Source organism: Henningerozyma blattae, chromosome 6 (assembly GCF_000315915.1).
Source record: "Henningerozyma blattae CBS 6284 chromosome 6, complete genome".
NCBI lineage: Eukaryota > Fungi > Ascomycota > Saccharomycetes > Saccharomycetales > Saccharomycetaceae > Henningerozyma > Henningerozyma blattae.
In genome coordinates this window covers 232,498-244,138 of record NC_020190.1, presented here as the reverse complement: position 1 = coordinate 244,138, position 11,641 = coordinate 232,498, and the positions used below count along the sequence as shown (strand labels likewise).

General features: G+C 32.5%; 7 protein-coding genes and 1 non-coding gene across 8 annotated transcripts; 5 read left to right on the top strand and 3 right to left on the bottom strand.

Moving 5' to 3' along the window:
• Positions 1-25: 25 nt before the first annotated feature.
• On the top strand, positions 26-1,498 carry THP1 (Thp1p; the record flags this gene model as incomplete). Its single annotated transcript, XM_004181113.1, has 1 exon — positions 26-1,498. One exon carries the CDS (start codon positions 26-28, stop codon positions 1,496-1,498), a length of 1,473 nt encoding a protein of 490 aa, XP_004181161.1.
• A 464-nt stretch (positions 1,499-1,962) lies between these two features.
• Positions 1,963-2,901, top strand: SIT4 (type 2A-related serine/threonine-protein phosphatase SIT4; the record flags this gene model as incomplete). Its single annotated transcript, XM_004181112.1, has 1 exon — positions 1,963-2,901. The coding sequence occupies one exon, from the start codon at positions 1,963-1,965 to the stop codon at positions 2,899-2,901; it is 939 nt and encodes a 312-aa protein (XP_004181160.1).
• A 716-nt stretch (positions 2,902-3,617) lies between these two features.
• Positions 3,618-4,019, top strand: NPC2 (sterol transporter; the record flags this gene model as incomplete). The annotated part of the gene is made up of 1 exon (XM_004181111.1): positions 3,618-4,019. One exon carries the CDS (start codon positions 3,618-3,620, stop codon positions 4,017-4,019), a length of 402 nt encoding a protein of 133 aa, XP_004181159.1.
• Positions 4,020-4,364: 345 nt separating this feature from the next.
• On the top strand, positions 4,365-4,634 carry MRP10 (mitochondrial 37S ribosomal protein mS37; the record flags this gene model as incomplete). The annotated part of the gene is made up of 1 exon (XM_004181110.1): positions 4,365-4,634. One exon carries the CDS (start codon positions 4,365-4,367, stop codon positions 4,632-4,634), a length of 270 nt encoding a protein of 89 aa, XP_004181158.1.
• Positions 4,635-7,364: 2,730 nt separating this feature from the next.
• TBLA0Ftrna4Y lies at positions 7,365-7,455 on the top strand. The gene is given in 2 exon segments: positions 7,365-7,404; positions 7,419-7,455. It is a non-coding gene; the product is annotated as a tRNA-Tyr (tRNA).
• Positions 7,456-7,933: 478 nt separating this feature from the next.
• On the bottom strand, positions 7,934-8,647 carry NBA1 (Nba1p; the record flags this gene model as incomplete). Its single annotated transcript, XM_004181109.1, has 1 exon — positions 7,934-8,647. The coding sequence occupies one exon, from the start codon at positions 8,645-8,647 to the stop codon at positions 7,934-7,936; it is 714 nt and encodes a 237-aa protein (XP_004181157.1).
• Positions 8,648-8,987: 340 nt separating this feature from the next.
• PRP11 (spliceosome assembly protein PRP11) lies at positions 8,988-9,827 on the bottom strand (the record flags this gene model as incomplete). The annotated part of the gene is made up of 1 exon (XM_004181108.1): positions 8,988-9,827. One exon carries the CDS (start codon positions 9,825-9,827, stop codon positions 8,988-8,990), a length of 840 nt encoding a protein of 279 aa, XP_004181156.1.
• Positions 9,828-10,157: 330 nt separating this feature from the next.
• TBLA0F00920 (uncharacterized protein) lies at positions 10,158-11,609 on the bottom strand (the record flags this gene model as incomplete). The annotated part of the gene is made up of 1 exon (XM_004181107.1): positions 10,158-11,609. One exon carries the CDS (start codon positions 11,607-11,609, stop codon positions 10,158-10,160), a length of 1,452 nt encoding a protein of 483 aa, XP_004181155.1.
• Between the last annotated feature and the right edge of the window lie 32 nt (positions 11,610-11,641).

The following is an 11,641-nucleotide window of genomic DNA, read 5'->3' as shown; positions in this document are numbered from 1 at the left end:
AAAGAAACAAAATTTTTGAAGGAATATGATTGGGCAATTCGGTTTAGTTCAACTATTCCAAGAAATCAATAATGGGTATATAGAGAATATATCAATAAATTTACAAGATAAAGGTTATAATATTGCTGCTCTTCAGAATGAATTGCAAAGAAATGGGAATCCCATGCAGAATGATGAAATAGAAGAGTTGGTGGAAAAACAAATTGGCGGAGTTTTCATGAATCCTCGTCGCTGGACTAGATTTAATATTATGATTGTATCATATTTGCAATATTGTCGAGACGTAAATCCATGGTCATTATATGAGAGTAGCGATTTAATCTTTAAAGTGTACGCAGATTTGGGAAATTGTCTAAATGATGATAGTTATCCTCTAGAGCCCTTAGTTTTCCTGTTTAAAGATATGACAGAATATATTGTTCCTATTGCCAGAAGATTAGACGAACATCATATTTTGCTTGATACTAGGCGTTTTCAATATCTATCACATACATCATCTATCTTGTCCAAACTATTCAATAGTATTAAACCTACAAGGAATGTGTCAGAGTATAATAATAATAATAATAATAATAATAATAATCATTTTCTGCCGAATAAGATAACACATATAAACCAATTACCTAAAAAACAACAATTTCTTTTAAATTTAATCAATAAATTAAATAACATCTATTTTCGTATCGAAACTCCTCAGTTATGTTCCAACATTTTCAAAAATTTTAAACCTAAAACAATGATACCAAATTTCCAAACGTATCCAATACATGAACAAATTGAATTTCGTTATTTGTTAGGTAGATATTACCTGCTGAACAATCGTATAACTAATGCATTCCATCAATTAAATGAAGCCTATTATTTGTTTTCTCTTATCAATATTACCACTATTCAAGAAAAGAATAATTTAGAACGATTATTAAAATATTTAATCCCTACAGGTATGATGATGGATAAAATACCAAAATTCCAACAAACATTACAAAATATCAATCCCAAATTAAGTTTTATGTACCAACAATTACGTCAGTATATTCGTAGTGGAAGTATTAAAGGTGTTATGGATTGGTTGAAGGCCAATGAAGAACAACTAAGACGTAAAAAATTATTAATTGTCATGCTTGAAAAATTACCCATGATTACATATCGATATCTAATTAGAATGCTTATAAAAGATTATTGTATTCCCGTTGGAAGTAACAAACTTCATTTTGATCTAATTGAAGTAGCATTACGGAAATCAATCGAAGATGCTAGTAATGATATTTCTGATAGCAATATTAGTATATATAATGGTATTCATAGATCAAAAAATGTGGAAAATATTCTAGTAACATTAATCAATCTGGGATTCCTAAAAGGTAACTGTTATCCCAATTTGAATGTCTGTGTATTTAGGAAGGCTACTGATGTTGATTCTATAATGCCAAGTATTTATGAAAGACATATACAGATATTTGAACTGAACCCTGATGATTCTTGGCTAGATCGAGTGTAACCAATTATTTATGCATCTTTTTCATTCAATTTATGATAATCTGTATATTATTTAAATGTATAATCTTACAACTGTAAATTTTTTCAGTGTCAGCAAATAATTTGCGACGCTGATTTTTCAGAAATTTTCCAAATTTGAAGTGGAAAGCGAAGAAGAAAAGCAAAATAGTCAAAATTTGGAATCTATCACCATCGACTTAGTAAGAAAAATAAATGTAAAGACCAAAAAAGAGTAATTAAAAGAGGTCTAGAATTCGTAAAAACCAGCATATTAGTGGATTCAAGCCTAAAAAATATAAAAAAGCAAAAAATAAGCAACAGTTGTTGGCAAATATAAATTATAAGGAAATAAATATTGAACAGTATTATTGGCAAACGTTTATTTGACAAACTCCGTCGAAGGATTAACATTAACGTATAAAATTAAACGAGCAATAGAAAATATTATATAACGCAACATCAAAGATGGGTAATACAGGTCCTGATGAATGGTTAGAGACTATTAAGAAATGTCAAGCACTAACTGAGACAGAAATGAAGCAATTATGTGAGATGGTGAAAGAATTATTGATGGAAGAAAGTAATATTCAACCTGTACGTACTCCAGTGACAGTATGTGGTGATATTCATGGACAGTTCCATGATCTTTTAGAGCTGTTTAGAACTGCCGGTGGGTTTCCTGATGATGTTAATTATATATTTCTGGGTGATTATGTGGACAGAGGTTATTATTCATTAGAAACTTTCACATTGTTAATGTGTTTGAAAGTGAAATATCCAAGTAAAATTACATTAATCCGTGGGAATCATGAGTCTAGGCAAATTACACAAGTGTATGGTTTTTATGAAGAATGTTTAAATAAATACGGTAGTACTACAGTATGGAAATATTGTTGTCAAGTGTTTGATTTCTTAACTTTGGCAGCAATCATTGATGGTAAGATATTATGTGTACATGGTGGGCTATCACCTGAAATTAGAATGTTAGATCAAATCCGTGTCTTGAGTAGAGCTCAAGAAGTTCCACATGAAGGTGGGTTCTCTGATCTATTATGGAGTGATCCTGATAATGTGGATGCATGGCAAGTATCACCAAGAGGTGCAGGTTGGTTGTTTGGTAGTAAAGTTGCACGTGAGTTCAATCATGTTAATGGATTGAACCTTGTTGCTAGAGCACATCAACTGGTCATGGAAGGCTTCAAATATCATTTCATCGAAAAAGATGTGGTCACTGTATGGTCTGCACCAAATTATTGTTATAGATGTGGTAATGTTGCAAGTGTAATGAAAATGGACGAAGATCTAGAGCCTGTCTTCAAGATATTTAGCGCTGTGCCGGATGATTATATACAGGAAAATAATTTGGCTGGAGGCAATAATCCTCGTGCTGGCTATTTCTTATGATTTTACAAATAATCTCTAAACTATTGTACCATATTGAACTATTCGATTCTGAATTACGCCTTACTGTACCAATACAACAAACAAAAATATAATATTCTATGATATAATACGAAAGATATATGACAACCAAACCAATGATTTTTTTTCTCGAGAATACATTACAACTCATTCAACTTATACAACACTAATCACAATGTACTTTAATCACTTTAATTTCTTCTCTAATAGGTAATTTTCTAATTTAAATTAGCATGTGTTATTCAAACTTTTCATTTCCCAAAATATGTATATATGCATATATATATTTATATGTTTATTTATTTATATGTTTTTACTTTTTTGTTACAAAGGCACCAATTATCACGCTCAACGAAATACGGAATTGTGGTAACAGGAAAAGCACAAGAAATAATTAAGATTGGCACTCAACATTCCTCGTACTTCATGCGAACCATAAAGGTCTTATTAAAAGATATTTAATCTTGTTATTCAATGGCACTATTGTAGGCTCACCCATTGTATCGTAAACACATACCTCTAATAACATATAAAATAAAAAAATTTAAAGGATACCCTTGAACCGAATCTTTTAATGCTAGCCCATCTCTTCACATCACTACTAACCTTAGTTTCCATCACACAAGCCCTATCTCTAGGCCTTGCCGCCATTACCTCCTCCTTCAGATGAAACATGCCCAATTCCTGGCGGTTCTCCAATGCTAAAATGTGATAAGAATGACCCCCAAATCTTATCCATCTCATCTCTAATTATAGCACCAAATCCTCCCAAACGTGGATCTACTATGATCCTAGAGGCCGAAGGTGATATCATTTCAGAAATTTCTGAAGGTGCTTATGTTGATGTAGAAGTACGTTTAGGTTATATCAAATTATTGACCCAACGCCTCGATTTATGTGCTATCTTGGCTGACCACGCTCGTGACCAGCCAGACATGCAATGTCCTGTGCAACCAGGCCACCATACGTTTGCTCAGAAGGTTGATATCCCCAATGAGGTTCCAGCAGGTCGTTATGTAGTTGTGGCAAGAGCATTTACAAAAGATGATGAACTCATCACGTGCCTCACCGGTACCATCGTTTTCAAACCCTTATTTTGAGTATATGTAACCCTGTGTTTTACCCAAACCCTAGGGTTCCCTTTTGAAATTTTTTTTTATTTTGGCTATTCATTTCTCCGGGATTTCTATTTTCTAATAACACATTATAATGTATAATGAACAAATTGGTTTGTTAGAGTAGTAGTACCCTAATAAAAATACATTTATTTACAATTTATGTATTGCGTTATATCATATTTAAAAACCTTGTCTTATTTAGATACCTTTATAACATCGATTCATACTTTTTGTTTGTAATAAATATCCATTCTTTCCCGTTTTCTATTATTGTGGGGGGACAAAATTGCAACATATAGTATCAGCTAGTATAATATATTTAAAATAATGCCTCCTCCTTATAAGTTACCACCTTTACCAAGACTTAAAGTGAAAAATCCAGTTCATAGAGTGGAGCCAAACACATGTATAGTTATAATGAGTTCTCTATTACAGTGTTGGTCTTCTAATGGTCAAGACGCAAATCAATGTGCAGAATTAGTCAAGCAATTGAAACTATGTTCAGCAACTAATAAATCAGTAAAGCCTAAAAGATCAAATATTAATTACCACACTGCTAGATTATATCCAAAGGTTAATGGCCACCCAACTGAATAATTTAATATTCATTTTTAGCATTCAAATTATACTTTCACATTCAAAATCATGTATATATCATATGTAATTCTATAGAAATTATATTGATTTTAATTTTTAAAAAATAAAATTGATAAATTGGCATTTGTGGATGATAGTTTTTGTTTTTATTCTTTTGATAAAAAAGCAATAATTAAGTTTAGACTCAAAAACAGAAAGAAAAATCTAATTACATAACTAGAAAAGAAGTTTTATTTAAATGTTAAATTTTGTGCCTATTCCTTTATAATACTCGATAGGAAGGATGTTGCCTCTACTATACTTTGTAATTGACTAACCTCAAGAATAAGCTGTATTGTAAGTATATAACACAGCCTGTGAAAATTATAATTATTATCAAACAAATTCTTAGAGTACATTAAACATTAATTTCTTTTTAAAAAATATCTAACATTAAATTTATAAACATAGAGATTATGTTTATATTTTCTCGTAAACTGTATTAATTCATTGAAAGAAAAGAAATGGTATAAAAAAAAGTGAGTAAACTAAAAGACACTTTTCATATTATGGTTTGTATTTGCTTATTAACTGAAGGTAGTTTTTTTGGATTACGAATAGTTAGTGTTCTCAAGTATTTATTTCAGTGTTAGAACCTCTTGGTACCACTATAGTCCCAGGATTTCCTCAGGAAAAAGTTATACTATTAGAGTTTTCTATTTAAAAAAGTAAAATACTTTCGATCAAACGACTATTTCTGTAAATATATTTTACCGGCAATGTTCACAACATTATTTAAGAAATTAGTCATATTAAAACTGCATACTATTCTATATACTTTTAAATAATAAATCCACTTTACACCTGAAAAACGGATCAATATCATATCTGACTATCTTGAACTCTAGCATGTTAATCACCCAATTTGACATACATCTCTTATTCTTCCTTGATAAAGATGTACATTTTGAAATTTTTTTGTTGTAAAACCGTCTAAGCGCCGTCGCCTTTCACGTAATACTTACAAGAAATCAGTACAAGAGAAGCCTCGAGAGAGGACAGATCAGCCGACCACAGCTGAGAAACAACTATTCAGCAGGCGTGGAACATCAATTGTAACCACTGAATCTGCATGTCAACTAATAACCCCTTCAGAACCCCACTAGATCCTAGCGAAACAAAACCCATTGATACAAAAGTCAAACTAATGACTTTCGATGGAGAAGATGCTCTATCACTACCAAAGTTTGTAGCTACCTTAAAACTACAAATGGAGACCCAACGAGCCATTACAGATGCTGAAAAGATTGCGTACTTTGCCCAACATTTAACAGGCAACGCAGCCACATGGGCACTTAACTGGGTTGATGAGCCACCAACAGATGCTACATGGGAGAATTTCATTAAGGATTTCGAAAGTCATTATACCAGTAAAATTGATATCCAAAAGCTTTAAAACCTTATTCACAATATCAATGAAGCCAGTGCAGGTATTGAACGCTATAACACGTCATACCGAAGACTTATCGCTCTATTGCCAGAGGACTTCTGGTCCGAGAAGGCCATCTTGGCTCAATACACCAGAAACCTATCCCCAGCAACCTATGAAAGAATTGCCGCTGCTGAACCTTCAACACTAAAGAAGGCAATGGTAATCGCTTATGAAACGATTCCTATTCAAAGCAGGGAATTTTCCACAGGAACCCAGCAGAGCTTCAATTTGCCTATGGACACCCAACAATCCAGAATGACACCCGGAATAGGGATCCACCAAGTTATGGCATACAACCAAACTTGTGGCCTTAATGAATATGCAGTATCTGCAGTTCAATATAGAGGCTTCATTTCTAGGGAAGAATGCATCCAGAAAAACCTATGCTTTTACTATAAGAAACCAGGCCACCGCCTAGGTCAGTGTAGAACTCGTCCTGCGATGCCAAACCCAAACCACCACTAATCAGATCAGCAATCACAAACCTCATGGTCCAATTCCACTGGTTTCCACCATCATCCAGCCTGAAATCGGCACCACTGCTACTATGACCGGTTCTGTATTAAATACACCCGTCAAAATTCTCCTAGATTCTGGCTCGCTCACATCCTTTGTCTCTGCAGACCTCGTTAAATTCTTAAAAATCGCAACTTCACCAGCCCCACCCTTCTACTTTAAAGGAATGGTTTCCCCCGTAGTAACTTCCTCTTCTATTGCAGTTGATCTAAATGTTAAAATACAAAACAAAACCAACATGTTGTAATACGAGACTGACAGGACAAGGATGGTGTTGAGATCAGTAGTTACAGGTTGTATTACACAAGATTGTTGTATCTCCCCTTGGTCCTTCTCTATATAGTATATAATAGTATATTACTGGGATTCAAGAGAGTTAGACATTGTTATAGAGTGTTTAAGGTGTAAATACGGTTACTTTATTTAGAAATATATAGTAAATACTATAACTAAAATGAATATATTTCTTAAATAGTGTTTTTTTTATATAAAAAGAAAAACACATTTTAAACAATAAGTCACGTGATAAAAGTCTTTTACCACTTAATAGAAAATGATATAATCATATTCCAGCAGATTCAGTGGTTACAATTGATGTTCCATGCATGCTGAATAGTTGTTTCTCAGCTGTGGTCAGCTGATCTGTCCTCTCTCGAGGCTTCTCTTGTACTGATTTCTTGTAAGTATTACGTGAAAGGCGACGGCACTTAGATGGTTTTACAACGTAACATGAAAAGAAATAGCTCTCGGTAGCCAAGTTGGTTTAAGGCGCAAGACTGTAATTTGAAATAAAAGGAAATCTTGAGATCGGGCGTTCGACTCGCCCCCGGGAGAAATTTATTTTTGAAAATTTTCAACGGTCACGTGATATCACTTATTGAAATATATGTAGTAGTTATTAAGCTTTGTTAAAACTATTCAAGTCACCAAATGCTCTAATATGAAATTTAAGCTTCTTTACAGGATTATACTTTAGTATTTAACAGAAAGTGAGGAATGCTTCCATGTTGTTGTCCAGGAAGCAAGCGAATAATAACGAATCGACTTACACATATTCAAAGTGACATACCGGACCAATTGCATTTATTGGGTGTAAAATGTTAGCATACAATTTACTTTGCAATACTAGTTTTGGCTAATATAAATCCTCAAAATAAGGTCAAACTCAATGCAAAAATTTTCTTTTAAATAAAAAACAGATCGTTTCTATAAGCTAATGGGTAATAAATCTAAAAGAATATAAAATATATATATATAACCGGACAAATGTATAAATAATACAAAGTTCATATTTTTTTAACAGAAAAAATGATTAAAAACCTTCTAGTATTCTCGTTGCATCGTTCAACCTCTTTAAAGTTTCTTTTACTCTAACTGGATCAAGCATCATATCTATCATTAATTTTGTAAGAGTATCTATTAACTTTTCCAAATATACCAGATGTTTATTTGAGATTTCCAAATCTCCATATTTAGACTGCATCTTAGTATTCTGAGTAAGTGTTTTAGTAGAATGTGGCTTGGGTAATGCTTTTTCTGGGTTTATTGTTTTCCCTTTAGAGTGTACTTTATCTTGCTTATTAATAGCTAATGCAGGAGTTGGAGAAACTGATTTAGCTGGAGGCGTTATAGTTGCAGTTGAAGAATTTAATACTGTGAATTTTGATGAATTAAGATTAATAAAACTAACTAATTCATTCTGTAGTTCTGTCAATGATTGTTCAACAATTAATAAACGATTTGGAACTGGATGCTTCATTCCGTGCTTCTTTTCTGGAATAGCTGGTGGAGTTCGATTCATATTTTCCATTATGCTCAATTCATTGGAAATGACATATGATGCATTCGATTCAGTAACATAAGGTTCATTTTCTTTTATTGGTGAAAATTCAAAAGTTGATGAATCATAAGTATGAGATGGCGAACTTCTTAGTGATGATCCACTTTCACTGGCAAAATTACCTGAGGCAATTGATGATATGGCTCTTGAGTGGGCTAGTTTGGGGATTGGACTTAAATTCTGCATTAGATGATTTAATAAAAATATAATGCCTTGTTTAATCTCTTTTATATTTTTTTTCCTAAATTAATTATTGGTCGATACAGATCTAAATATATTTAAAGTTACCTCAGAGTTCCCCAGTCATATATATATATATATATATTATATCCATTGTTTTGTGAAGTTTCCTTTAGATTTAATTGGAATAAACCACACTATAATTAGATACAATGGTGTTTATCTATCGTTTACCATTTAATGGTTGGTATATAACTAGCCATTTAATTTTTCAAAAACAGGTAAAAACTAGAAAAAAAAAAAGGACTCGCTTTACTAGAAATGGAAAAAAGTCATCACTTCGTGCCTAAGAATTGGACCACAAATGGCCAGGGTTTATTGAAAAAAAAGTTGCGTATAAAAGAACCTTTGAATTCACATTCCAGAAAGTGCAAGACTCATTCAATGAATCAATAGCAGCATCTATCTTATAATTTCCTTCAGGCTGGTGTTTATAAGGTAAGAAAATATCCTTATCAGAGGGAATTTCGATAGAGATGTTTTCAAACGGTTGATATGAAATGACTAGATATTTTTTATCTTGCTTCTTGCTTGTATTTTTCATTTCTAAGTTGGAGATTATTCGTACCATTGGTGGGAAGTTTTGATTTGTATTTATTACTCCTGCTTCTTCAGTATCAACTTTTTGAGAGTAATCCACTTGAATGGCAAAGCCAAATCTATCTTGTGCATCTTTTACGTTTATTAGTTTAACAATGGGGACTATGCCTTTTATAGTTTTGATATTCTTCCGAAGTATGTCGATTTGTTCTTGCTTAGGATTTTTAATATTTTCTAGATCTGAATGATCATTGTTATTTAAATCTCTGTTCATTAAATTAATGCCGTGCTTTTTACCTCCCAGATGTCTTTGTACACTCGTCCAGGAGACATGCATTGTATTGCATAACTTGCAAACCAATTTACCGTTATTGTTTTTATAAATATAGGGATTAGCCTGTGCCTGACTTGTTTGATCTTTATCATTTCCTTCACTAATATTCTCTCTAGTTTCAAATGAATATGGAATATTTAAACCTTCAGTGAGTAAATCATCAACTCTTTTCCTTTGTGCTCTATTTTGAAGTGCTTGTGAAGCTATACCACCTGATCCCTTCTTGGAACCGGCTCTATTTTGATAATCCATTACAAATAAGGTACAATATTCACTGTGCTTAAAAGTCTTTCTATAATTGAATAAATTATCTATAATACACACACTTTAAGACAGTAATAAATAGAATGCTATGGTACAAATATATAATGAATAGATCTGAAATGAATTAATTTAACTTGATGTGAATTGAATTGAAAATGTATAATAATGAATGTGAAAAATTTGATAATTTGGCAATCTTTAAGACATCCGAAAAATCTCGGAAAAACTTCCGAATATGTTCTTAGTAGTTAAGTTATAAAAAATGTGGGAAATATTGAAGAACAATTCCAAATAAAGACTTTTAAAAATGCTAGAGTTTTAATTGATTTTGCTTCCAGATGTTGCAGTTGTATTTACAGTTGTATTTTCTTCAATTTTGGATTCAGATTCTAATTGGGAAGCAGTTTTAGCATTAGTTGCTATTTTATTATTCTCAGGGAAATACTCATTATCTGAACGAATAATTGAAAAGCATCTCTTTTGAGGCTCCTTTATACATTCATAATCATAGCTTGCCAATTCTTGCCAATTTTTACAAGGTATTTTCCAATTGCATAATTTTGATAAGTACACTGCTGTATCGTCACAAAGGCCTAATAAATTTATATCAAATTGACCATGTGAAACAGGATCTCTATTAATCAAAAACCTGGGAACATTATCATTTAATAATTTTGGAATATCACTAACAGGTGCAACTTTTAATGACGTACCGATACACAATAATAAATCACATTTTTCCAAATCCTTACGTAACAGTGAGTGAAATCTTGATGGCAATGACTCACCAAAAAAAGTAATATCTGGTTTAAGAACACCAAATGATTTGGGTTTTGATGGATTCCTTTTATCTATACAATGAGGACATAATGGTAATTCCATCTTACGAATATTGGAATAAATTCGTTCACCAGCAATTTTCCATCCACATGTAAAACATGTAGCTGTAGCAAATGAACCATGGCATTGCACTAATTTATCTTTATCAACACCTGCATGACTTTCGAAATTATCGATATTTTGGGTATAATTTCTTAATAATGAACCACGATCTTGTAAAAGTTTGATGAATGCATGTAGGGGAGAGAACATTCTTTGTGGAGGTAGGACTAAATGGGCGATTGAGTAAAATACACTTGGATCTTTTCGGAAGATATCTAATGAAAATACATCCTGAGGATCATCAAGACCAAGATGACGAATTCTTGAATAAAAACCTTCAGAGGAACGGAAATCAGGGATACCTAATGATGTAGAAACACCTGCTCCTGTTAATACAATGATATTTTTGGCCGATAAAAGGATAGGAATTATGGAAGATGGATGTGAAAATGAAGAAAGTGGTAATCGCATAGATAGAACTCGATTTATAGCTTTTTGGAGATCTCGTATCAATCTTGCCAACTGATCACTTGACAATGGATCTTTTGAGGACGAGTTGACTCTATATTTAGATAGATTATGTGATGCTGATTCTGTGCTGCTTAAAGGACCAGAGTTTGAATTATTGGCTCTTTGGCCACGCGGTGTCTCCAAATGGCGTGAAAGATCCCATAATAGCCTTCTATTTTTTATTTCAAATCCAAGGAGTCGGATCAAACAATAGATGTGTATTGAAGTCAATTGCTCAGGCAAATAAGCATCTAGGAAGGATTTCAAACCATGTGTCTTTAAAAAAGTACGAGCCTGTTCAGTTGATTCATGGGAAGATGGTGGTAAAATATATTTGCCGGTATGTGCGTTTCTTCCGATTCGTAAGACAGGACTCATTTTTGAATAAAAGAGTAGATATAAAAAAAATG